Below are 27,887 nucleotides of genomic sequence, written 5' to 3' on the forward strand. Positions count from 1 at the left end.
CCACCCGGCCTGCCCGCTCTGGGACCCTGCTGGGGCTGGGTTCACCCACCCCAGGGCACCCACTCCTGCAGGTCTGAGCTGCTGCCCGGCACCCCCTGCACCCTGTATCGGGTACCGCTCTCATCGTCTTCACCCCTCCTAACCCCACACGGCTGGGGTCATCCTCAGAGGACCCCTCAGGCCACCCTCACGTCCCACACTCTGCCTCGTCGGGGAGCCGCCCCCCACCTCCCCAGACACTCCAGCAGCTTCCCCGCCTGCAGGATCCCCACCCAGGGCTCTGGGCGCTCACAAAGCGAAGGCCCTGCAGAGTCTACTGCAGGATTTGAGGGGCTGGTCCCCAGGAGCCTCCCAGAGGAGCCCTACCTGTCCCCTCCCTCCACATGCTGAGGGGACCGAGAGAGCAAGCAGAGCTGCACCCCGAGCCCGGCCCGTGTGGTCAGCGGAGGGGCACGGCCCGCCACTCAGCCTTCCCAGCCGAGAGGCAGCGGCACCCACCGCAGAGGGTGCCTGGTGCCCACGAGCACATGGCAGACGGTGCTTTCAGGATTTTCTGGAGAAGACGCACACCCCATGGGGGCGCAAGGCACTGGCTCTGATGGGCAGGGGGCCTGGGCCCGCCCCTTGCAGAGGGAGGTCCAGTAGCCTCCCCAGGCCTGAGCATGACACAGCACCCCACCGGGCACACGAGACCTGCCTCGCGCTCCAGGTGCTGGTGGGAGCCCACCCTCTATGGCAGCTAGCTGACCCCCACTGACCTGTCCAGATTGTCCAGGGAGAAGCGCTGCGTCGAAAAGCGCAGGTAGCTCTCCTTGTAGAACCAGATGGTCAGCGGGTTCCAGTCGGTGACCAGGAACCACTGCCGGATGTCAAACTTGGTGTCGTAGATGAGCAGCGGCGACTCGATGTACTTCTGCACCACCCACTTGTTGCCCTTGGCGGGGGGTGGGTCTGTAGCCAGCTCCAGGATCTCCTCCACGTGGTTCAGGCACACTATGTCTGCAAGAGGCCACCGCTCAGCCCCCAGCCCCAGAACAACGCCTGCGGTCCTGCGCTGGGGGGCTGCGCAGGAAACGCTCTGCCCTCGGGGTCGAGGCCACAGCCAGGGCAGCCCTCCAGGCTCGCCCACCACAAGGGGCTTCAGAGAGGACTGAGAATGGGAAGGTCGGGGACGGGGACAGAGGCCCCGTGAGGAGGCAGCCAGCGAGCTGGGCACTGGCCCGAGTCCGGGGGGAGCAGGGAAGCAGGGCGGGCCCTTCAGCCTCAGGAAAGCAGCAGGCGGGGTGATGGGCTGCTCCACGGGCTCCAAGGGCTGGTGAGGCCTCACACCCAGGGCGACTGGCCAAGTGGGGGTGAACAGGGCAGGGATGGGGTACACGACTCTTCCCCCACGTCTGTACCCCTCCACTTTGCAGGAGGGTTTGCATGCCCCAAAGTTAAGCCGTGTGACTGGTGGTGACCAGTGACACGTGAGCCAAAGTGACGTGCATTTCCCTGGGCTGCAGCATTTAATGTCACCGACAGACCCCCTCCCCAGCCCTCTCTTTCTCTGCCGTGACACCCCGGAAGCCTGAACTGTGTCACAAGACGGTGGGGGGACTCGCCATCCTCCCTGCCAACCTGCCTCGGACAAGCGTGAGGAGAGGCCGAGATGTGGGGCGGCCTGGCTCTCCTGGCTGGCACGGGGGGCGGGTGCCCCTTGTGAGGCCCAGGGGCAGTGACAGCGCGGGACACGAGGGAGCTTTCCTCACAGAACACAGGACCCCGCTCTTCAGTTACAGCAAGTGGAGACCTTGCCATCTTGAGACCAAAGTCCAGGAGGAAGCTGCACGCCCCTGGGCCAAGAGCAGACGGGGCACTGGGTTGGGGGTCAGGCGGTGGGCGCATAGCCAGTGACCAGGCACAATGGCGTGCACTCGGTTATGAACAGGTGGGTTTGAGGTGTCTGTGGAGCGTCCCCGGGGATGCAGTGTCGGCAGTGGGTGGAAGGTCTGGGCTCAGGAGAGAGCCCGGGGGGGAACACAGGCCCGGCCCAGGAGGGTGCTTGCTGAGAGCAGGCAGAAGCTCGGGAAAGAGAACGTTTCAGGACAGCCTGAATGCAGGATATTCACAAATTAATAAAGCTTTTTAAAATATCTCATAAAAAGTAACCACTTCTGAATTCACAGCAACAGTAAAACCCCTCAAATAACTCAAGGGGCAAATAGAATATGCAAACAAAAGGTAAGGTCTGTTTAGATACTCAGGAAAAAGAGAACATCATATAACATAAACAAGAGGGTGCAGGGAAGGCTGTATTCTGAGGACATTTCCATAGCCTGAAAGCTTCTACTGTTGCACAAGGATGTTTGGGAATAAATAAGCTTAGCATTTAAGTCAGCACCAAGCGCGAACAGGAAAATTGAACAAATGCAACCAAAAGTTGGTTCTTTGGAAACACTCCTAAGATTGGAAAATCACCCTGAAATCCTGTTTTTAAATGAAGAACCCACAGTATTCACCATTAGGAATAAAGAAAAGGGCACGGTCACAGCCGTGACGCAAGGAGAAGTAGAAAACCGGGGTCCCGGGACGGAGCTCACAGGGCTCTCAGGATGCGCCTGCAAGAGGCCAGTGCCTCTGGGGCTCTTATGACCGCCCTGCGCCCAGGCCCCCACTGCTGCTGGATGCGGAGTCCTTGCTCCATTGCAGCAGCTGGCGAGCAAAGCAAATACGAGGAGAAAACTACAGACAGTCTACCTGAGGACTAGAGACGGAACTTCCTAATGAATCCTAATTACTTAGCAAAATTTGGAAGAGCAGCCATGAACACCAGGGTCACTGGGATGCCCGCTCCCCGGGACCCGCGAGTCCTGAGCCCCCCAGGGAGCCTGGCGCCCAGTCCCCCCGCTGCCACGGCTGGCTGTCCCCGCAGGGCGCCCGGCTTGGGACTCACCTCGTCCCCGGGACTTGGCCGCGGGCTTTACGATCCAGATGTTCCGAAGCCCGTCGATCTCCGTCTGAGGGTTCACAGAGGTGATTTTCTTCAGCAGAGCTTGGCACTGCGAAAAGTAATTTCTGGAATTGGAGATGAACGCCTCGCCGCTACAAAGCAAGATCCAGAAAGCCCGTGAGGCTCTGAGGGCGGTGCCCAGGTGCCAGCAGGTGGCCGCCCGAGGAAAGGGCGAGGGGCAGGCTCAGAACATCCTCCTGCCTGCCCGACGGGTGCCCGGGAACGTGGCCTGTAGGGTGGTGGGGACCCCCGATTTGAGGACACCCCGGGGCGCTGTGCCTGGGCCCAGAAAAGGTGCCGGGACATGAAGGCCAGGGTTCTTGTGCCGGACCCACGTAGGGTGGCCCTTGCAGGCCCGTGTGGGAAAGCCGAGCTGCCCACGCCGGCAGCACCCAGGGTCCTGCAGCTGACGCGGGCTGGACGCCAGCTTAGTGTCCCGTGGGCTCGACTGCCAGAGTGGCTGGTGGCCACACGGTCACGGCAGCCATGGGGCCGCCCCGGGAAGCCACCGTAACTGAAGGGAATAAGGGAGGCAGACGGCACAGCTGTCTGCGTGCGTTCAGAGCTCGATGCTGGTGCGTCCCTGAAGCCTGGGACCAGGAGCCCCACCCCTGCCCGGGCCGCATCGCAACCCCACACGAGGGTGGACTGCAGCAGAGGACACTGCGCTGGGCCCCGAGGCCACCTGCCACCAACTGCGGGGATGGCCCTGGCGTGGGGAAAAAGCCTTCTGGGACACAGACGTCTGTGCACAATGTTGTGCCCACCCTGCTGGGAAGGGGGGGCAACAGGGAGGGAGTAGCGATGAGTGGGGTCCCCTGTGGTGGGGGAGAGGCCCCATACCGAGGAGCAGAGTTTGGGGCGTGAGAAAGCAGGAGCCCCCTTTGGTGCAGGGAACGTGGGTGACGAGTCAGACGGGGCCACGCCCCCTGGTTCTAACAGGACACACAGAAGGGGAGCCCCCGGAGCCCCCTGGCCCACCTTGGTGGTGCACACGCTCTACCTGACCCCAGGGAGAAGACAGGACCTGGCGGAAGCAGGTGTGAGTCCCGAGCTGTCTGTAACCCTCCCGCCCGGCAGCAGAGACCGGCCCGGATGCCGTGAGAAATGAGGCAGGTCCCCGAGAGCCCAGCCTGATGGCCAGGGGCAGAGCTGCCCAGGACACCAGCAAATGCAATCTCGACTTGGGCTCAGGAAGAAGACAGGGGTTGATCTTCCCCCAGGGAAGGGTCCCCACTGTCTCCCCAGGGTGTCCAAGCCCTTGCAGCGGCATCCGGGCAGGATGGAGTCCCCTGTGAGTCTGTGCATCACAATAGGAAAACAGTCGCTTCCCCCTGGGGGTTAGAGGACGGACGGGAGGAGGCGGGACCCCAGCCTAAGGCGAAGGCCTGGCCAAGCTCCCTGTCCCAGACACCCTCATAATCGCCAGAGAACAAGCACTGTCCCCCCAGATGCTGATGACAAGAAAGGGACACAGCATCTGCCCTTCTGGTCCTGACGACACGCACACCACGCGTGGGACCCCGGGCGCCTCAACAAGGAAGGAACGGGGACAGACCGAGCTAACCGCCCTCCGGTTCCCTAACGAGCCCCCTAGCTCGGAAGGTGCCACCGCGGCCCTTGCGGGGTCTGCTGCTGCCACCCACTGGTTACACCTGGGACTTCGAGCCAAGGGCACAGCCCTGCGGGGAGAGCTGCCCATTCTCGCACGTGCAGGTGCCACCCGGGTCCAGATGCAAACACTTCCAACCCCTCAAAATGCTGCCCTGGAGACCACGTCGGCCAGACCCGTCTGCCTCTGCCCTGTCCTCCCCGCCCCTGTGTGGACGCCTCCAGCTTCACACCGGGGCTCGTTCAGTCAACAGAACGACGTGGAGAGCCACGTGTGGTGCTGCAGGCATCAGCAGCAAGTTCTTCACACCGCTGGTGGTTTCCAGATTACGAATGAAGACCCTCTGCAGATGTGTTTTCATTTCTCTTGGACAAACGCCCCAAGCACGGCAGAGCTGGGTCGTAGGGTATGTAGATGCCTCAATTTATACGAAATGCCTGAGGCTTTTCTAGACAGGCTCCACCCATTTCCAGACACCCCCGCCGCCCCCCCCCCCAGCAGATTTAGGCTCCGGCCGCTCCACATCTCGGCTGACCTTTCAGCCGATCTTGTGGGTGTGCAGTGGCATCTCTGTGGTTTTAATTCACCCTTGAATTATGAATTCAGTGATGCTAAGTGTCTCTTCATGTGCTGATTGGCCGTTTGCTGTCTTCTTATGTGACATTTCCCATGGGATTGTTTCTCTTACTGATTTATGGGCGTCCTTTAAACATCCTAGATCCGAGACCTCTGTTGGATATACGTGTTGTAAATATGGTCCTCCAGTTTGTGGCTTGTCTTTTCATTCTCTTTGTAGTGTTTTTTGATAAACAGAGTTCTTAATGTCAATAAAGTACAATTTATCAACTTTTAAATTATGATTAGTGCTCTTAGAGAACTATTTAAGAAATTCTTCTTTTTTTTTTTTGCGGTACGCGGGCCTCTCACTGCTGTGGCCTCTCCCGTTGCGGAGCACAGGCTCCGGACGCGCAGGCTCAGCGGCCATGGCTCACGGGCCCAGCCGCTCCGCGGCACATGGGATCTTCCCGGACCGGGGCACGAACCCGTGTCCCCTGCATCGGCAGGCGGACTCTCAACCACTGCGCCACCAGGGAAGCCCCCTTGCATGGATTTTGATGGGGATTACAATGAATCTATAGATTAGTTTGGGAAAAACAAACGTCTCTATACCACTGAGTCTTCTAATTCATGCATGTGGTTTTATACACACACACGTACACACACACACACACAACACACACACACACACTTATTGGGTCTTTAATTTCTCTGTATAATTTTATAATTTTCAGTTTAGGGTTTTCCTTGTATTTTGTTATATTTTTTCTGGATATTTGTAGGTTTCTGATGTTATTGTAAATTTCATTTTGTGACTGTTACAGAAATACAGTGGGCTTTCGTATATTGACCTGGTACCTAGTGATCTTGCTAAACTGACTTAATTATGATACTTTCTTTATGATTGTTAAAATTTTCTATGTGCACAATTAGGTCATCAGTAAGTAAAGAGTTTTATGTCTTCCTTTCTGATTTTTTGCCTTTTCTTTCTTTTTCTTGTACTATTAAACTCAACAGATTGTTCAGTCAATACTGACTAGATGTCACGATAGTGGGAATTTTTGTTTCATTCTGATTTCTAGGGGAACGCTTTCAGTTCATGACCATTAAGAAATATATTAGCTTTAGGATTTTTGTAGATAAACTTTATCAAATTAAGGAGGTTTCTTTCTTTTCCTAGTTTGCTAAAAACAGCAACAAAACTTAACATGGACACATTGAATTCCATCAGTGTTTTGCATCTACTGAGACGCTCATACAGTTTTTCTTCTTTATTCTGTAAACACGATGAAATTTACCAATTTACTTTTTTTCCCAAAAATCTTATTGTGGTAAAATACACATAACATTAAATTTACCACCTTAAATATTTCTAAGTACACTCACGTTGTGCAAATATCACCACCATCATCTTGTAAACTGAAACTCTGTACCCATGAACTCCTAGCCCCTGGCAACCACCATTCTACTTTCTGACTCTGTAATTTTGATGACTCTGAGTACCTCATATGAGTGGAATCATACATTATTTATCTTTTTGTGTCTTGCTTATTTCGCACATTATAACGTTCTCAAGGTCCATCCACGTTGTAGCATTTGACAGAACTTCCTTCCTTTTAAGGTTGTAGAATATGCCACTGATCAACTTTTGGATGTGAGACCGACCTTGAGTCCCTGGAACTCAAGACTGGAAATGACGAAATAAAATTGTTTTCTACAATGACATATCCTGTATGTAGAAAATTCTAAGGAACACACACACACACTGCAAACTATTAGAACTAATAAATGAATTCAGCAAAAAGTCACAGTTACAAGATCAATATACAAAAATCAATTGCATTCCTATATGCTACCAACAAAAATCCTAAAATTAAGAAATTAATTCCATTCATAATAGTATTAAAAATAATAAAACATACAGGAATACATTTAGCAAGAGAAGTATAAATTTTGAACTCTGAAAACTATAAAACATTGTTGATACACATTTTAAAAGTCCTAAACAAGTGGAGAAGCATTCTATATCTATGGATTGGAAGACTCAGTATTATTAAAAACCAGAAAATACAACCCACAGAGACAGAAAAAGATTAGTGGCTGGAGAGGACGGGGGTTCTGAACAAAGAGTGACTGAAGATGGGAACAAGAGAATTTTATGGGGTGATGGACATGTCCTAATACTGGATTGTGGTTTTCTACAACTTTGTGAATTTACCAAAAATCATTGAATAGTACATTTACAATTAATGGAGTCTATGGCATTCAAATTATAACTCAATAAATGTATATGGAAGAAGTGGAAACAATTGGATTCCTCCTGTATGATTACGAAGATTTATGGTGGCAAAGACTGCCCTGCTGTGAGTACACCAGTCTGTTTGCTGATCGAAGGGTTAGTTCCGTTTCAGCTATATTAATGCTACTCTGATTTATGACAAGGCCGTACAGTGGGAAAAGAAATACTTTTCAATAAATTATAAGTCATTTCCAATATTCATATGGAAAAATACATCTTGATACCTACCTAACCCCATACACAAAAATCAACTCCAAAAGGGCATGTGTAAAAATATATGAAAGGTAAAATAATGAATATTTTAGAAGAAAACATAGGAGTATAAATTCATGACTTGGAAACAGCAGGGACTCTTTGAATAGTATTATAAAACATCAATCATGAAGAGAAACTAAGATAATTGGACTCTATTATGACTAAAGATTTTCACTCTATCAAAACACATCTTGAAGAGAATGAAAAAAAGCCACAGAATGGGAGACAATAGAAGGATGGGCAAGAAACTTGAACAGTGAATTCACAAAAGAGCATATCCACATGGCTAATAAACATGAAAAGATGACAAACTGCACTAGTTACCAGGGCAATGGATCTAGAAGGATTCATACGTGAGAATAAATAGAAAATTTCTGGAAAAGGGAGTAAAGGGAATGGACTATTTCTACCATGAATTAAATCATAAATATACAGTAATTAAAAATGTACAGGACTATCACTAGGTAAAAGATAGCAAGGTCAGTGGAAGAGAATATATAGTTTAGAATTAGACTCAAAGATATTAGAAAGACTGTCATGATGATGAGAGATGAGACCAGTGTAAGACATGTGGGACACAGTCTAACATATGTGTAATTGGAATCCAGACAGAGTTAGAGGAAGAATGGGGCAGAGACAATACCGGAAAAATTAATGGCCAAGAATTTTCCAAATTTGATGGGAAGCTCCAACTAACAGATAAAATAAGCCCCACAAACCCAAAGTCAGATAAATACAAAGAAAACTGCTCCTAAAAGCATTGTAACAAGACTGCCGAGAACCAAAGATAAAAAGAAGATCTTAAAGCACCCAGATAAAAAGACATTACCTTCAAAGGACACAAACAATACTACAGACGATTTGTAAATAAAATTATGAAAGCCAGAAGATGATAGAACAATATATTAAAATGCAAAAGCAACAAAAACCTCTGCAAAGCTAGAATTTTATTCAGGTGAAAATATCTTTAAAAAATGAATGTAAGGGGGCTTCCCTGGTGGCGCAGTGGTTGAGAATCTCTCTGCCAATGCAGGGGACACAGGTTCGAGCCCTGGTCTGGGAAGATCCACATGTCACGGAGCAACTGGGCCCATGAGCCACAACTACTGAGCCTGTGCATCTGGAGCCTGTGCTCTGCAACAAGAGAGGCCGAGATAGTGAGAGGCCTGCGCACCACGATGAAGAGTGGCCCCTGCTTGCCACAACTGGAGAAAGCCCTTGCACAGAAACGAAGACCCAACATAGCCATAAATAAATATTTTTTTAAAAAGTGAATGTAAGGACTTCCCTGGTGGCACAGTGGTTAAGAATCCACCTGCCAATGCAAGGGACACAGGTTCAAGCCCTGGTCCAGGAAGATTCCACATGGCATGGAGCAACTAAGCCCGTTTGCCACAACTACTGACCCCACGTGCCACAACTACTGAAGCCCACACACCTAGAGCCCTTGCTCCACAAGAAGAGAAGCCACCACGATGAAAAGCCCACGCACCGCAACGAAGAGTAGTCCCTGCTCACCTCAACTAGAGAAAGCCCGCGCAGCAGTGAAGACCCAATGTGGCCAAAAAATTAATTAATTAATTTTAAAAAATGCTTAACTTTTAAAAAAATGTAAAATTCTACTTCTTCAGACAAAATAATCAGAGGGTTCTTAACCAACAGATTGTCACTAGAAGAAATACTGAAAGATGTTTTTTAGGATGAAAGAAAATAATAATGAAACTGCAGAAATGAATGAAGGTCCCTTAAAAAGGTTAATACGTAGGAAAATATAAAATTGCTGACTATTTAAAGCAATAATAAATACCTCACATGTAATTAAAACATGTGTAGAAGGGAGGATTCTGGGAAGATGGCAGAATAGGAAGCACCAGGAATCTGTCTCCCCACCTAGACAACAATTGCACTGGCAGAATCTGATGCAACTGTTTTGGAACTCTGGGGTCTACTAAACGTGTGCAACCTCCGAGGGAAGCCTTAGACAGTAAATCGAAGTTAATTTTGGTCAGTACCAGTTCTTATTACCGTGGCAGCTCCGCGTCTCCCACCCCTGTGGTAGGCAGCTGTGCATGGGCTCTGCGGCAGGGTGCACACAGCTTGCAGGCGCCAGGGCGGGGAAAGAAAGGACCCTGTCCTCCAGACATTGGGGATCTGTGCTCTCTCTGATCACTGATTGCTCCTCCTGATGATAGAGGTACAGACAAATCAGACAGGCCGCCATTATTGCTGGACCTCCCCCCACAGTGTTATAAGCCCCACCCCCTCCAGCTGAAGAGCCTTCCAGGAGATTTAAAGGGCCAGCACCCTTCCCTCCCCTTCATTTTATTCTTCTTCCCTTTTGGAGAGCCAGACATTAAAAGACTAGGACATTTTAAAACAACTGCATATAAAGGGAAAATTAGAAAGTGACTGTGCATGCCCAGAGAAAGGCATAGAAAAGACCTAAGAAGACCTTAAATTTACACCTCAGGCACAGAGACAGACTACAGAAATCAAAAAACCAAAAACAATAAACAGAAACAATAACATGAAACAGCAAGCCCTGGAGAAGGAGGAGAACCTGATTCCCAGAGTTTCCAGCTCGCCATAACTAGAGAAAACCCACGCAGCAACGAAGACCCAACACAGCCAAAAATAAAATAAATTTATTTTAAAAAATTTAGCTGTAAAAAAAAGAAGTCCCTTCTTATCAGTTATTATTTTTAATGTAAGTGGACTAAACTCTCCAATCAAAAGACATAGATCTGCAGAATGAATTTAAAACACACGATCCAACCATATGCTGTCTAGAAGAGACTCACTTTAGATCTAAGACACAAATAGACTGAAAGTAAAAGGATGGAAAAGATATTCCATGCAAACAGTAACTAAAGAGAGGAGATGTGGCTATACTAATATCAGACAAAATAGATTTGCAGTCGAACAGGTTACCAGAGATAAAGAAGGACATAATATATTAATAAAGGTTACATCTTCTTCAGCAAGAAGACATAACGATTATAAAAAGTTATGCATCTAATGACAGACCATCAAAGTACATGAAGTAGAAACTGACAGAATTGAAGGGAGAAACAGAGAGTTCTACAATAACTGGAGACTTCAATACCCTACACTCTCAATAATGAATAAAAGAGCAAGACGGAAGATAAGGAAATAGATGACTTAACACAGTAAATCAACTAAATCTAACAGAAACACACAGAACACTCAACCCAACAACAACATACACATCATTCTTAAGTGCACATGAGACATTCTCCAAGATAGACCGTAAGTTAGGCCACAAATTAACTCTTAATAGGTTCTAAAAGATAGATATCATACAAAGTATCCTCTCTGATCACAACGAGATGAAGTTAGAAATCAATGACAGAAGTACAACTGGAAAATTCACAAATCTGTGGAAATTCAACAACACTTTCTTAAACAACCAATGGATAAAAGTAGACACCACAAGGGAAATTAGAAAATACTTAGAGATAGGAACTTCCCTGGTGGCACAGTGGATAAGAATCCACCTGCCATTGCAGGGGACATGGGTTCAAGCCCTGGTCTGGGAAGATTCCCACATGCCATGGAGCAACTAAGCCCGTGTGCCACAACTACTGAGCCTGCGTTCTGGAGACTGAGAGCCACAACTACTGAGCCCGTGTCCACAACTACTGAAGCCCGTGCGCCTAGAGCCCCGGCTACGTGACAAGACAGGCCACCGCAATGAGAAGCCTGTGCACCGCAACGAAGACCCAGTGCAGCCAAAACTAACTAACTAAATAAATAAAATTTAAAGAAAAAAGAAAATACTTAGAGATAAATGAAAATTAAAACACAACATGTCAAAACTTATGGGATGTAATGAAAACAGTACCAAGGGGAAAATGTAGAGCTATAAAGGCTTACATTAAAAAATGAGAAAAATCTCAAACCAATAACCTAACTTTACAGCTTAAGAAACTAGAAAAAGAAGAACAAACTAAACCCAAAGCTAGCAGGAGGAAGGAAATACTGAAGATTAGAGCAGAATTAATCAAAATAGAAAAACAATAGAGAAAATGAATAAAACCAAAAGTTGGTTCATTGAAAAGATCAACAAAGTAGATGAACGTTTAGCTAGATGGACTAAGGAGAAAACAGAGAAAACTCAAGTTACTAAAATCAAAAATGATATGAGGGACATTACTACTGATTTTACAAAAATAAAAAGATTATAAGAGAGTACTATGGACAGCTGTACCCCAATAAACTGGATAACTTAGATGAAATACACAAATTTCCAGAAACACAGAACCTACCAAGACTAAATCATGAGGACACAGAAAATATGAACAGACCTATAGCAACTAAGGGGCTTGAATCAGTAATCAGAACCCTCCCAACAAAGAAATGCCCTAGACGTGATGGCTTTCCTGGTGAAATCTACCAGACATTTAAAGAAGAACGAATACAAGTCCTTCTCAGACTCTCCCCAAAACTGAACAGCTAACAAATGAATTCAGCAAAGCAGCAGAATACAAAGTCACCACGCAAAAATCAGTTGCATTTCTATTTCTCTTCTTAATTCTGTGATTGTTTTATATATTCTGATGCGGTATTCACTACATCTAAGTCCAGATTGCTTTGATTCCTTTGATCGGATTCTTTTGTTATGAAATACCCTCTTTACGTCTATTAATACCTCAAATACAGTTGGAGATTTTAACTAAGCTCTCTCAGTATCTCAGAGAACACGCAGGCGAAGTAATCAGTAAGAATATAGATTTGAATCACTAACTTGACTTAATTGACACTTTTAATAACACACCACCTAGCAATGCAGATACACGTCGTATTCAAGTGTAAATGAAACAGTTACCAAAACAGATCAGTGCTGATCAGGGCTGAAAGGAAGTTCCGCCAAAATTCATGTTTATTTTTTATTCACAGTGAAAATCTCTATACAAAAAAGAACCTTGATCTTTATCTCTTATCTTACACAAAAGTTAAGATTAATTAATCATGAAAAGCTAAAAGTGAACGGAAAAACAGTAAAACATGTAGAAGAAATCATAGGGGAACATCTTCATGACCTCGAAGAGTCAAAGATTTCTTAACCAGCACTCGACCTACCATAATAGGGAAAAAATGAAAACAGTGGACCTCATCAAGAAATTCCACTGAAAGGTAAAAAGACAAGTCATGCACCGGGAGAAGGCAGGCTTAATGCACCTCTCCAACAAAGGACTTGGTGACGAAAATGTCGAGAACTCTTAGAAACCAACTTTATAAACAGAGAACCAACCTCTTTCTCTTTAATGATCAAAAGATTTGAATAAGCACTTCACGAGAGAACATAGCCAAATGGCCAGTAAGCATATGAAAGTATGTTCATCACCATCGGTCATCAGAGAAACGCAAACTAAGACCGCGACGAGACGACGAGGAAGGGAAAATGAAAAAGTGTGACAGTGCCGAGGGCTGTCCGCGGCGCGGGGAGTGGGGCGCGTGGACGCGTATCACGGCTGGCTTATGGAGGTGCACAGCCACTTTGGGAATTGGTTAAGACTGCTGGTATCCCACCTGCCCACCCACAGCAGAAGGAGTAAGGGCTCTGCGGTCTATTGAAAGGATGGGATTCCGCACAGCAACAGAAAAGAATGAGCTTCTGCACCGACTTGGATAAATCTCGCAGGTCTTGTGTTGAGCAGAAGAGTCACAAACGAGACAGCCCGGCCTGTACGATTCCGTGAATATGAAATTCCACAGCAACATTGGTGGAGGTGGCGGGAGTCAGAGGAGGTGTGACCTCGGTGGGGTCCTGCCTGGGAAGGGTTACTGGGGGGCTGGGGGGCGGGGAGTGTCCTTTATCTTGATCGGGGCGGTGGCTACACAGTGAGCACATATGCAGACTTGTATCCTCCTGGACAAATACCACCAGCACATGGCGCGCCCTTTACCGCATTTACATCCAGTAAAGAAGAAAGTACTTGATCCAAAGAAGGAAAGGAGTAAAACAACAGAAACGACCCCGGGATGGTGCGTGTGCACCGCAGGCAGACCCTCCGAAACGAGGGCTCCAGCTTTGCTGCCATGTTCCCTCGGCGGACAGCTGCTCCCGCCGCGGGTGCTGGCCCGCCTCTGCCCCAGCGTCTCGCTGTCGGCCACCGTGAGAGGTCGCAGCCCTCCGCAGAGGGCCCCCGGGTAGTGGGGGGCAATTGAAGGTCGTGGAGTCAGGAGGCCTGGGCCGAGCAACGGCCCTGCCGGTCCCGACCACCCAGAGCCAGCCTGGCAGCCTGGCCGCGAAGGGGACGCCCAGGGCGGCTGTGGCCCCAGATGACGCAAAGGACACGCAGGGTGCGCAAGGTGCCACAGGCTCGCCCGGCCGTGTTGTCCTCTTATCAGCCAACAAGGGCCTGGGCAGGCACCCCAAAAGGCACCCCAACTCCCAGACAGGTGCCCCAGACGTCCCAGGGGCCAACGTCCCCAGACAACCCCTAAAGCCCACCCGGCGTCCCCTGGATAACACGAGCAGCGGGCAGGCCCCAGAGGGCACCGACCAGGCTTCTTACTGAATGAGCCTGTAGTACTGCTGGGTCAGGTCCTTCCACTCGTCCTCCGTGAGGTCCTTGGTGGCGTCTTCAGAGAGGTCGATGTCCTCGTGCTCCAGCCGCCCCAGGTAGGCCTCGCACGCCCTGCACGCGACGTCCACCAGCTGCCCCGAGAGGCCTGTGAGCCTCGATCCTGTGCTCTCAGGAACTGAAACCCAAGGACAAGCACGTGGGGCCTGGGCCACCACCCGCCCCCATGCAGTGGCACCACTGGGGGCACAGGCAAAGGCCACCCCACCTGTCTGTGCCTCAGGGTCTCACGGTGAGGGCTCTCACTTCTCTGGGTAGCCGCCCTGGACACCACACCTGGGCCTGGGCAGGTAACCTTTCCCCTCCCGAAGCTGCCCCCCACTGCACTGTGCCCCCTCCCCGCCACACCCTCCGACTAGACTCTCAGCCCCTCGGGTGGGAATGAAACAGCACTTCTGATGAGCTCTCCACAAAACCTCTGCTTCTGAGCACACACTTGGTCCTCAGTGAGAAAAGAACAGGTATTCGTGGACAGCCCTGCAGCGATGCCTGCCAGCCCTGTGGGAGGCTGGGGGAGCACCTCCCTGTACGTCTAGCACTTCTCAGAGCCCCAGCATGTGTGGGCTTTGTGGCTCTGAGCATCCGACCTCTCACACAGCACCCTCTCCTTCTGGAGCCTGTGAGTCAAGATCGCTGTTGGTCTGGGGAGCACTGAACACAGGGAGGCCCCCGCCCAGGTGAAGGCAGACCTCATGCACCTGGCCCCCCCCTCACGTGGCGGCCTGCCCCCCACATGAAGCCAGCGGTCCCCAGGCTGGATGCGGAGATGGGGTGAGAGCTGAGCCCTGTCGTGGGGCTACGGGGCAGGAGCCTGCAGAACAAGGCTGCTTGGAAGGTGTACGGAGACACCTGCACAAGCCCCAGGCACAGCCACTGAGACGGCAGCCCTGATGGACCCAGCGGCCGCCAGCGAGCACGGACCTGGGAGAAAGCGCTCGAGCTTTGCGGTTGCTGCGGAGATTACAACATGCATTTCTTAAATGTGCTGAGGTGAACTTCACAAAATATAAAAATAACCATTTTAAAGTGAAAATTCACTTCTGGTGTCCAGCATGTAAGGAGCCTGGAAGCTGCCACTCCACCCCAACAGCAGGTGAAAACCTGAACAGACCGGAAAATCACCAGCTGTTCTTAGATGTATCCGAGAACTGAGGTCACAGGGCAAAAGCCTGCCCCAAACTGGCGAGACGGATGGGCGGGTACAGAGAGTCACCAGAGCAGAAACCTGTGTGGGAGCCGGCGCCAGGGAAGGAAACCCACCTGCTGCAATGGACGAGTTGGGAGCCGGCGCCAGGGAAGGAAACCCACCCGCTGCGATGGACGAGCTGCTGGAGGCTCAGCGTGGACAATCCTGAGACTTAGAAACCCCAGGGCTCATCTTTGGGGGCCCCGTACTTTTGTCAGTTTTACCTCCAAGAGTCTGACCTGGGGTCACAGTGAGGATTGGAGGAAAATCCCCTTGTGTTTCTGACGGGAGAGGAGGAAAGGAACACTCTGTTCCTAACAAGGCTGCCCTCAGGAGAAATAGTCACCAGAGTGTGACCTGCCAGGGTCTGATCAGGGCCTAATCAACGCTGGGGCAGGAAAATACCCAGCTCCGCCGCCTCTAGCCATCCTATCCCACCAAAGGGGGAAAAAGGAGAAGCGGTGGTGAAGGTCACAGTCCAAGGGCACAGGCTCAGCAAAGACTGAGACCTGATCACAGGACCACAAAGCACTGTATCGGACAAAAAAAAAAAAAAAAAAAGAGGGGATTTTTTGCCAGTAGACTTGGCTTGCAAGAAATGTTAAAATATAGAAATCCTTAGGAGAGAAAAAAATGGCATAAATCAGAAACTCAGATCCACATAAAGAAAGGAAGAGCATTAGAGAAGGAATAAATAAAGGGAAAATTAAAACTTTACTTTTTTAATCCTTAATTGATCTGACAGAACATAATAATTTAATAATTATTATTAAAAATAAAAATAGAAAAAATATATCCAGATTATAGCTTATGGATAAGTGAAATAAATGACAGCAAAGATACAGGGCACAGGAGGGAGGAATTAGGAATATTTTGTTATAAAATATTCCCATTACTGTAAAGTGGTCAATGTTACTTGAAAATGCAGTTTGATTCATTGTAAATGTATATTGCAAACTATAGGACAACCACTAAAAAAATTTATATATATCTATATATATCTGCTATGCTAGGAAGGGAAAGAAAATGAAATCATACAAAATGCTCAATTAAAACCACAAGAGGCAGAAAAAGAGTAGAAAACAATAGGAACAAAGGACAAGGGCAACGAATAGAAAACAGTAATAAATATGGTAGCTGTTACTCCAACCATATCAATAATCACTTTAAATGTCAACGATTAAATGTATCAATTAAAAGAGATTATACAGTGATCAAACAATAAGACCCAACTGTGTTTTCAACAAGAATTCCACTGTAAATGAAGACACATATAGATTAAAAGCAAAGGGATGGAGAGAAATATACCCTGCTAACACTAATAAAGGAAAGCAGGAGTATCTATATTAATTTCAGACAGAACAGACTTCAGAGCAAGGAAAACTATCAGGGATGAAAAGAATGTTACATGATGATGAAGGGGTCAATACACCAAGAAGACATAGCAACACTTAACATGTACGTGCCTAACAACAGAGCATCAAAATACATGAGGCACAAACTGATAGAACTTCAGGGAGAAATAGATGAGCTCTATTAGAGTTGGAGACTTCAACACCCCTCTCTCAGAAATGGATAGATCCAGCAGGCAGAAAATCCTAAGGACGTAGGTGAACTCAATAGCACCGTCAACCAACTGGATGTAATGGACATCTATACAGTACTTCATCCAACAACAGCAGAATACACATTCTTCTCAAGCTCATTTGGAACAGTTCCCAAAATAGGCCACTTTGGGGCCATAAAACACACCTTAACAAATGTAAAAGAATAGAAATCATAAAATATATGCTCTCAGACCACAATGGATTAAACCAGAAATCAGAAGATACAGATAGCTGGAAAACTCCTCAGGTACGTGGAGACTAAACAACATACATCTGATAACACATGAGTCAATGAGAAGAATCCCAAGAAAAATTTTAAATATTTGGAACTGAACGAAAATAAAAATACAATTCATCAAAATTTGTGGGATGCAATGAAAGCAGTGCTTAGAGGGGAATTTATAGCACTGAATGCACATATTAGAAATGAAGAAAGATCTGAAACTAACTATCTAAGCTGTTATCTTAGGAAGCCAGAAAAAGAAGAACAAATCAAACTCAAACAGAAGAAAATAAATAATAAAACTTAGACCAGGGACTTCCCTGGTGGCACAGTGGTTGAGAATCCGCCTGCCAATGCAGGGGACATGGGTTCAATCCCTGGTCCGGGAAGATCCCATATGCCACGGAGCAACTAAGTCCATGTGCTGCCACTGCTGAACCTGTGCTCTAGAGCCCGCGAGCCACAACTATTGAGCCCACGTGCCACAACTACTGAAGCTCGCACACTTAGAGCCCCTGCTCCACAACAAGAGAAGCCACTGCAGTGAGAAGCCTGTGCACCACAACGAAGAGTAACCCCCACTCACTGCAACTAGAGAAAGCCCACGCGCAGCAATGAAGACCAAACACAGCCAAAAATAAATAAACAAAATAAATAACTTAGAAAAAAACACAAACTTAGACCAGAAATCAATGAAATTGAAAACGGGAAATCAATAGAGAAAATAAGTGAAACCAAAAGCTGGTTCTTTGAACACATCAATAAAATTAATAAGCCTTTAGTCAGGTTAACTAAAAACAAAAAAGGATGGATGACATAAATTACTAATATCATAAAACTAAGAGGTGACATCACTACAGATCTCATGGACATTAAAAGGATAATAAAGGAATACTATGAACAACTTTATGCCGACGAATTTTATAATCTAGGTGAAATGGACTGATTCTTTGAAATATACAATCTGCGAAAGCTCAAAGAAGCAGAAATAGACAATCTGAATTGTCCTATACCTATTAAAAAAATCGAATCAATGGTTAATAACTTTCCAAAACAGAAGGCACCAGTCCTAGGTGGATTCACAGGTGAATTCTACCAAACATTTAAGGAAAAATGTATACCAATTCTCTACAATCTCTTTCAGATGATAGAAGCAGAGGGAGTACTTTGTAACTCATTCTCTGTGGCCAGCATTACCCTAATACCAAAACTAGACAATGGTATCACAAGAAAAGAAAACTGTTGACCAAAATCTCTCATGAACATATTTGCAAAAATCCTCAACAAAATATTTGCAAATTAAATCTAACAATTTATAAAAAGAATTATACACCATGACCAAGTCACATTTATCCCAGGTATGCAAAACTGGTTCAGCATTCAAGAATCAGTTCATGTAATCCATCATACCAACAGGCTAAAGAAGAAATATTACATGATCATATCAATAGATGCAAAAAAAGCACTTGATAATATTCAACACCCACTTATGATAAAAACTCTCAACAAACTACAAATAGAGGGGCTTCCCTGGTGGCACAGTGGTTGAGAGTCTGCCTGCCGATGCAGGGGACATGGGTTCGTGCCCTGGTCCGGGAGGATCCCACATGCCACGGAGCGGCTGGGCCTGTGATCCATGGCCGCTGGGCCTGCATGTCCGGAGCCTGTGCTCTGCAATGGGAGAGGCCACAACAGTGAGAGGCCTGCGTACCACCAAACAAACAAACAAACGAACAAAACACTAGGAATAGAACATCAAGTTGAATATCCTCAACTTGATAAAGAATATCTACAAAAAACCTACAGCTAACATTATACTTAATGGTGAGAAACTAGAATCTTTCCTACTAAAATCAGGAGCAAAGCAAGGATGTCCTTTCTCAACACTCCTTTTCAACATCATACCGGAAATCCTAGCTAATGCAATAAGACAAGAAAATTAAAAGTAAACAAATTGGGAAAGAAGAAATAAAACTGTTTTTATTCAGAGATGACATGATTGTCTAGGTAGAAAATCTAAAAGAATTAACAACAAAAAAACTTCTGGAACTAGTAAGTGGTTATGGTCAATCACTTTCCTATACACCAGCAATTAATAATTGGAATTTGAAATTAAAAACAAAATACCATTACATTAGCACTCCAAATATGAAATAAATACATAATTAAATCTAACAAAATATGTACAAGATCTATATGAGGAAAAGTACAAAACTCTGATTACTTAAATCAAAGAAGAACAAATTAATGGAGAGAGATTCTATGGTCATGAATAGAAAAAACTCATTGTCACGATGTCAGTTCTTCCCAACTTGATCTACAGATTCAAAGCAATCCCAATCAAAATCCCAGCAAGTTATTTTGTGGATATTGACCAACTGATTCTAAAGTTTATATGGAGAGGCAAAAAAATCCAGAATAGCCAACGCAATGTTGAAGGAGAAGAACAAAGTTGGTAGATTGACACCATCTAAATTTGAGCTTTACAGTAAATCTACAATAATCAAGATAGTGTGGTATTGGTGAAAAAGAGACAAATAGATCAGTGGACTAGAGAGCCCAGAAATAGACCCACACAAATACAGTCAACTGATCTTTGACTAAGGCACAAAGGCAATACAATGGAGCAAAGACAGTCTTTGCAAACAAATGGTGCTGGAACAAATGGATATGTGCAGGCCAAAAAGAAAAAAAGAATCTAGATACAGACCTTACACCCTTCATAGAAATTAACATAACATGGATCATAGACCTAAGTTGAAACACAAAGCTATAAAACCCCTAGAAGATAACATAGGAGAAAACCAAGATGAACTTGGGTATGACGACGACTTTTCAGATACAACACCAAAGGCACAATCCGTGAAAAAAATAATTGATAAGTGGGACTTCACTGAAATGTAAAACTTCTGCTCTGTGGAAGATATCATCAACAGAATTAGAAAACAAGCTGTAAATTTGGAGAAAATATTTCTAAAAGACACATACACTAAAGTACTGGTACCCAAAATATGCAAAGAGCCCTTAAAACTCAACAATAAAACAAACACCCCGATTTAAAACTGGAGGGAAGCTGAACAGACTCCTCACCAAAGAATATATACAGATGGCAAATAAGTATATTAAAAGATGTTTAACGTCATATATTGTCAGGGGAACGCAAATTAAAACTACAGTGAGACACCACTACACACCTACTAGAACAGCCAAGATCCAGAGCTCTGACATCACCAAATGCTCACCAGGATGTGGAGCAACAGGAACTCTCATCATTGCTGGCGGGAGCACAAAACGGTGTAGCAACCACTTTGGAACAAGCTTGGCAGTTTGTTACCAAACTAAACATACTCTTGCCATATTATCCAGCAGTCGTGATCCTTGGTATTTACCAAGTGAGTGGAAAACTTACAGCTGCACAAAAGCCTGTATGCAGCTTTAATCATAACTGCCAAGACTCGAAAGCACCCAAGATGTCCTTCAACAGGTGACAGGATGAACAAACTCTGTTCCATCCGGACAGTGGAATGTTAGTCAGTGCTAAAGAGAAATGAGCTATCAAGGCATGACTTAAGGAGGGATTTAAGGAGGGACCTTAAATGCACATTAGTAAGTGAAAGGAGCCTGTCTGAGTCATATACACTGTATGATTCCAACTGCATGACATTTTGGAAAAGGCAAAGCTGTGGTGACAACAAAAAGCTCAGATGTTGGGGGGCAGGAGGAATGAACAGGCTGACCACAGAGGGGCAGGAGGAATGAACAGGCTGACCACAGAGGACTTTCAGGGCAGTGAAACTACTCTGAAAGATACTGTATCAGTGGATACATGTCATTATACATTTGTCCAAACCAAGAGGGAACCTGATGTAACCTGTGGGGTCTGGGTGATGATGACGTGTCAGTGTAGGTTCATCACTTATAACAAATGGACCATCTGGAGGAGGATGTTGACACAGGGGAGGAAAGGGCAGAGGGTACACGGGACACCTGTACCTCCTGCTCAACTTCACTGTGGACCTAAAACTGTTCTATGAAAGTGAATAACAACAAAAAGGACTTATCTGGGTCTTGTAGGCCTAAACCCACGGTGGCCCACGACTCCCTACATGACCCAGGAGCGCCATTCCCATGGCATTCTGCTGGAAGAGACTGGGGGTCGGGCAGAGCTGCAGCCCCACCCTGGATGCACAGCTCCACGGCCCCTCCCGTCACTGTCCTCCCGGGGTGCCACGGCCTTGGCCACGCCGAGGCGGCACACACCTTGCTTGTTGCTGGGGCCACTGTCACCGGCCTCTTCCTTCCAACCCTTGGGTGTGCTCCTGCTGCAGTTCCGGTGGCTGACCACCCACTTGAGGATGCTGGAGGCCACCGTGCGCCGGAAGTCGTCTGAAAGGACACCAAGGCCTCACCCCTGTGCCTGCGCTGGGGACGGGAACTCAGCCAGCGCCAGCCATTCCCAGCCCGGCATCCCACTGCGTGCGGGGGCCTCACTCCTGCCTCAGAGCCCTCCGGGGGCCGGGCGCTCCCCCACCGTCCACACCCTCCACCTCCACACTCATCCTCCCTCCTCTGCGGAGGGGAGCCTCATCCACCCCAGGACCTCCACCCCAGCTGCGCATCCACCCTGCCTACAGGCCCAGAGGCAGAATCCACACACCCCGTTTCCCACCCCTCTCCTGCACCCCCAGGGCCACGGTCTGTGGCACCGTCACCACCTCTCCCTGTCCCCGTGTCCTCAGCCCTGCACAGAGGGATCCTTCTAGAAGAGCCCCCTGCTGACAGCACCGGGACCCTCCCCATCACACGAGCCCCTCCGGACCTTCCTGGACACATTGGCTCCCACCGCTCTAACTGCGGGTGGCTGGGGGCCCTGCTGTATCCACCAGCGCAGAGGCAGCTCAGGGTCCCCCAGACCCAGGCTTGGAGCCAGGCTGCCTCCGAGCGCCTGTCACATGCCAGGGGCAGCGGCCAGGGGAGGCTCGCCTCCGTGAAGGGCCTGGGAGGCGAGGCTGCTCCCCACCCCAAGTAGCTGGATATTCCAGCAACTTCTCTCCCAAACCTGCTCCTTCCCCACCTCAGCTGAGGCCACCCTACCCGGCATCCACCGGCCTGGCACTACTGCTGCCCTGGAAACACCCAGAACCTGAGCCCCCCACGCGGCCCCTCACCCACCCCCCTCCGTCCATCAGAACACATGCTCCTGACATCACCAGCCCTCTGCCCGAGGACGTGCGGGCACACTGCCTGCTGCAGGGCTGGCCTGGAGCTCCCCAGCCAGCCGCCCTCAGCCCCCCTCTCCTCTGGGTCTCCGCCCGGCGCCCCATCTTGCGAGGCCCCTGCTCACGGCCCTGCCCCCGCTGGGCTTCTCACCTCTGCCCCCGCCCCGCCCCTGCCTTGTCCTGCAGCCGGCCATTGGCTCCTGGGAGCCCCGGCCTGGGGTCAGGGCACAGGGCAGGGGTGCTGGGCAGATGCCGCTCTCTACAGCCCCCCAGACGGGCACTCAGGAAACACGGGTCCCCCCCGAACGACCCCCTCCCTGCCTGCCCTGCCCTTCTCCTTCTCTCTCCTGTGCCTCCAGGCAGATCGAACCAGGCACCAGCCTTTGTCCCCAGCCCAGAGGCCGTTGTCCCCGTGTGCCCCAGGCACCCAGACCCAGGCCCAGCACCACCCCCATGCCGGCCTCTCCCAGAAGCCTCGTCAGAACCAAGCTGCTGACACTTGGCCTCCTGCCTTGCAGACACTGCCCATGGAAGTTTCTAGACTGGCTCCTACCACGTGAAACAGAGCTGAGGTCCCAGGTGCTGGGATGGGACCGGGCCCTCCGCCATCACCCTACCCCCACCCCCAGCCCTGCGGCCCCTCCTGCAGGAAGGTGGGCCGGGCCCAACGCTCAATGCCAGGCGCCTCGGCCGGGCCGCCAGCCACTCACCCAGGAACTCTCGCTTCTCGCTCTCGGTGCAGAGGCCGTAGCAGCGTGGGAAGAAGGAGTCGGGGTTGGCCTGGACGTACCACGGCAGGCTCCGCAGGCTCACGCACAGCCCGATCTCCAGAGACAGCGGCACGTCAGGCCCGCCGGCCACGCGCCAGGCCAGCTTGGACCACTCTTAGTGCCCACGGGCCTGGCTGGGCAGCACCGGCTCCAGTGGGCTCCCGGGAGGGCACCTCCTGCAGCCGCCCCTCCCCAGCCGCCCGGCCCCACTGGGCCGTCCGCATAGCCCACACCCAGAAGGACACCAGCGGCCCAAGGCCTGGCAAGGATGTGGGGGGCGGGGCCGGAGCCCTACAGGGAGCCCCGGGGGCAGCCGTGCACTTCATCCCTGCTCCTCTGTCACCCTTGAGGGTTTAGGGGACGGTGCCCTTGTTGCCAGGGAAGCCCCTTTACCCAATCGCTCCCAGGGGGTACACACAGGCCTGTCCCTCCCGGGCTGGCCCCGCCCCTAGCCTCAGCCCTCAGGGTAAATGGTGAACGGCTGCCTGGACGGGCTGGCGGCTGAAAGGGGGAGAGGGCAGGAAGTGCCCGTGTGGCAATGCCCCCTGCAGTTGGAAGTCACAGCGCAGGTGAGGGTGGCCTGGCCCCCCTGGGATCCGGAGCCCCTCCAGGGCCCAGAGCCTGGGTCGGGCTGCGGTGTCAGCCGTCACCTGCCCTGTCTTGGGCTTGGCCTGTGCGCTTGGGGCCGCCCAGGGACACAGGGCGAGGGGCACAGGGGCTCTGGGGGGCGGTCTGAGGGCAGCAGCACGAGCGGCTCTGGACTCTGCTGCCGGGCCAGGCCAGCAGGAGACTCCAGTCCTGGAGAGGCGCCCCCAGGGAACCGGTCCCCGAGTGGCGCACCCGGCTCCGGAGGTGCTGGCATTTCAGGAGGCGGGGTGCTGCCCCGCCTGCGCCCCCAGCCCTCCCACTCACCTTGGTGGTGAAGGACGCCGTCTTCCCGTAGTGATTCAGCATCTGGTCGCAGCTCAGGCTGTGGTAGTCAATGATGTCCCTTTTGATTGTCCAGAGGAAGTATGGTGTTTCATTTTTTACCAACCTGGACTGGCAAGAAAAAACCTTCATCCACACCCAGCACCCAAGGCTCACGTCTCTGACAATGGGACACGCCAAGACTAAAGGAACCGGGGTTTAGGTGAGAAGCGGCGTGTGATTTCCGTGACTCCCATCCTGACTGCGGCCTCGCACGTTCCTCGAGGGTCTGCTGCGGGCTCACGTGGGAGCAGCTACCACACAGGGCTTCCGATGGCACAGGGGTGGGGGGTTCGGGGTCTGGGCTGCAGGGGCCCCGAGTGAGGTCTGAGCTGCGCCCCCCATGGGTGCCCACGCCAGCCGCAGGGACACACCACGTGTGGACCTGGGAGAGTCCCCGTCCCTGGCCGCCGGGACACAGGCTCCTCCGCTGCCCCCGCACCTTCAGAATGCAGGGGCCCATGAGAGCAGCTGTCATTTGTCACAGTGTGTGAGGAACCGTCGTACACGGAAGTTGAGACAGAGGCTTGGTGGCCACCCGGGCGCCCGGGACGAGAAACGGGTGGGTGACTGGGGTGTCCTCGGTGTCTGCACTTTTGTGTTTACAAAAATGGCATGTTTTTGGTCAAAATTTCTAACCATACAAAGAGATACTAGGAAAGGGAAAGATTCTCCAAAATCCTACCCTAGAGATGACCCGGACACCCTTTGTGGTCACTGCAGACAGCATATCAGGACCACCTAAGCCCCCCGTGACTCAGGTCAATCGACCTTGACCCCTGTGTTCCGGCAGGACTGGCTCCCCCCACCCGACAACAGCACTGTTGCTGGGGGGTGCAGGGAGGGGGCTGCTGGGGCCCAGGCCGCCAACGCCACTTCCAAAACGCACCCACCCAGCTCCCTGAACGCTGGGCTCGAGCCCTTGGTCCTCGTTCCCGCTCTCAGAGTGACATGTACAGCTCCTGCTGCCACCTTCCCGTGTAAGTGTCATTTGTCACACTGTGTGATGAACCGTCGTACACGGAAGCACAGACAGCAGCTTGGTGGCCCCCCGGGCGCCTGGGGTGAGAAACGGCCTTCGGTCCAGAGCTGACGCTCCTGCGCAGGCCCGGCCCCCTGCACCCACCCCCGCCGACTGCCCACGCCCCCTACCCGTGGACAGCCCCCCAGCCTCACGGTCGACTTTCACAGAAAGGAATCCGCTCTGGGAACTTGCAGTGATGGGCTCCCCGGCCTGTCGGGGCTTTGCCCGTTTCTATTGGATCGTCATCTGCTCCTGACCTGTGAGCGCGTCACATGTTCTGAGTACCAGATCTTTTAACTCGTAAGCCCTGCAAGTACCTCCCTGAGCGGCTCGTCTTTTCGTTCTGTTCACGGGGTCACATGAGGGACAGGAGCTCTTCAGTGCGGTCAACGCGTCACGCTTGCTCGCGGTGGACGCTGTTTGGTCTTGTTTTAACTTTCTTCCCTCCCCTTGAGTCGCAGTGGCCCTCTGTTATTGGCCAGCAGAGCCCTCCCGGGGCAGCACAGCTCTGCAAAGCCCATCCCTGATGGCTGACCTGCCACCAGGGAGCATCAAGGCCCGGGAGCTGGGCCCTGTGGCAGCTGCCCCGCCCCGCAGGCAGGCGCTGCGTCCAGCAGACTCCACCGCCACCGTCGCCGCCTGGGGGCTGTTCTGATCCTGTCCCACAGGGTTTCCACAGACCACAGGCCCAGCTTGCCTGCCCACGCGTGGAGGCACACACGTGGACACTCAGAAACAGGGGGCACACGGACGCACACACGTGCACACGCATGCACTCGCGCGCATGTCCTCGAGGCCGGGCGTGACCGTGGCTTTGCCACATCTCCCCCCCCAGGACACGGCACAAGGGCAGGTAAACGTCAGCCGAGACCCCTCCAGAGCCCACGGGGCCTACCATCACATCGTGGATGTCGTCTGTTTTCCTCAAAGCCACTTCTTGGCTTTCTTTGCCTTCAGCATGTTTGTTTTCTGCAAACACAACACACAGGAGATGTCAGTGCATCATGGCCGGAAGGCGTGACCACAGCCGGGCCCACGACAGGGCCCAGTGCGGAGCAGGTGCCCCCGTGGGTCCCGAAAGGAGCAGGGTCGAGTCAGGCTCGGGTGTCCACTGCGTGGCACCCCCGCCAGGGGCCGTGCCAGGGTCGGGGACCCGGGACGTGGGCAGGGCTGTAAGCTGGGTCTCAAGCACCGTGTGGGACAGGGCCCAGTGCAGACCCTGGAGCCAAGAGGATGAAGACTTTGTGCCGAGCAGGGGGCAGGCACAGGTGGGGTCAGGGAGGACCCGTGACCAGGGGCTGGGTGCAGTGGGCACTGCTGGGGGCCAAGCATGGGGCAGAGGAGGGACAGCCAGGGCCAGGCCGCTAAAGGACGATGAACACCATCCAGACACAGGAGGAGGTCTGGGCATGGACGGTGGGACACCAAGAAGTGACCAGTACCAGGGTTTGAAAGGGCTCGCCAGTGCCCGGACGCCTGGGGCGGGGGCCGGGAGGTGACTCCTTCCCCAAGGGCGAGGCCACAGCACAGGACCCGCAGAATCGACTCACGTCTGGGTCCTCGTGACATACACACAAACCTCTCACACCGAAACACAAGACACCTCCAATACTCTACCTGGCGCTCCTTCCCCTTCGTCTTTGACACTCGGAACGACCTTGGGCAGAAAGTGGAACCTCTTCTCCACCCAGCCCTTCCTCCGCAGGGAGGCCCGGATCACCGGGGAGTGTCCGTAGATGGAGAAGATCTTCTTTTCCTTGAATTGCAAGAGTGTATTTGAAATTAAAGAATTGAAAACGAGTTAATTTTGTCTCCGCAAGAGGAGTCTACTCTCAGGATGACACAGGCTGCACCGGCGGGAAGACACCTGTGTTCTGCTCCGAGAAAATCCCCCAGGAGCGTTGGGACGGCCGACGGTTGGGGCCGGGCAGCCCCGGGCAGCCCCCGGGCAGGCCCACTCCGCCGTGTGTGTGCCAGCTGCCCCAAACGCGGAGGCCAGGAGGCACAGCACAGCCAGGACCTCCATGCTTCCTGAGGCTCAGACTCCAGCTCAGGGCAGCTCCAGGTCTGAAGGGTGGGATGCAGGACAGGGCCCGAGGGCCTGTGCTCTGCGGCTTTCTTTTCTCTGCAAAGGTGACCGCCCCTCATGCCTGGGGTGGGGGAGCTGCTCGAGGTTTGAGAGGAGAGGGGGGAACAAATGCCCACCAATGGCTGGAGGGGCAGTGCGAACTGCCCAGGGCCAGCACCAGGGGAGCTGGGGGCTCTGCTCATCACTGTGGGAATGAGGCCAGCTGCCAGGGGCCAGGCAGGGAGTTGGTAGCTTGCATCCTCTGCCTTCCCAGATGAGGGACAGAGGGCAGGAGAGTGATGGTCATGCTGGAGCCCCAGGGCCCATGCTGCTGAGGACACAGCCTGGACACATCCGTTGGACGAGGTCAGAGGGCAGCAGCTGCAGGGCAGGGTCAGGGAACAGGGGTATGGTCAGCAGTGAGCTTAGGGCCTCATGAGCTTAGGGCCTCATTAGCTTGTGAGAGCAAGAGGGGAGGCCAGGGCAGCAGGGGG

At 51.0% G+C, this 27,887-nt stretch overlaps 1 protein-coding gene across 1 annotated transcript in view; it reads right to left on the reverse strand.

Annotated features, from left to right (window-relative positions):
• The window catches only part of TTLL8 (tubulin tyrosine ligase like 8), a 41,203-nt gene that overhangs the window by 2,396 nt on the left and 10,920 nt on the right, over positions 1-27,887 (reverse strand). Inside the window, exons 4-11 of the mRNA XM_060024020.1 lie at positions 26,943-27,081; positions 26,221-26,294; positions 24,245-24,373; positions 23,273-23,387; positions 21,604-21,729; positions 14,259-14,445; positions 2,936-3,084; positions 759-999 (exon numbers count right to left, since the gene is read on the reverse strand). Of these exons, the coding sequence (XP_059880003.1) occupies positions 759-999; positions 2,936-3,084; positions 14,259-14,445; positions 21,604-21,729; positions 23,273-23,387; positions 24,245-24,373; positions 26,221-26,294; positions 26,943-27,081 (1,160 nt within the window). The remainder of the gene's footprint in view (positions 1-758; positions 1,000-2,935; positions 3,085-14,258; positions 14,446-21,603; positions 21,730-23,272; positions 23,388-24,244; positions 24,374-26,220; positions 26,295-26,942; positions 27,082-27,887) is intronic.

Source organism: Delphinus delphis, chromosome 11 (genome assembly GCF_949987515.2).
Source record: "Delphinus delphis chromosome 11, mDelDel1.2, whole genome shotgun sequence".
NCBI classification, from domain to species: domain Eukaryota; kingdom Metazoa; phylum Chordata; class Mammalia; order Artiodactyla; family Delphinidae; genus Delphinus; species Delphinus delphis.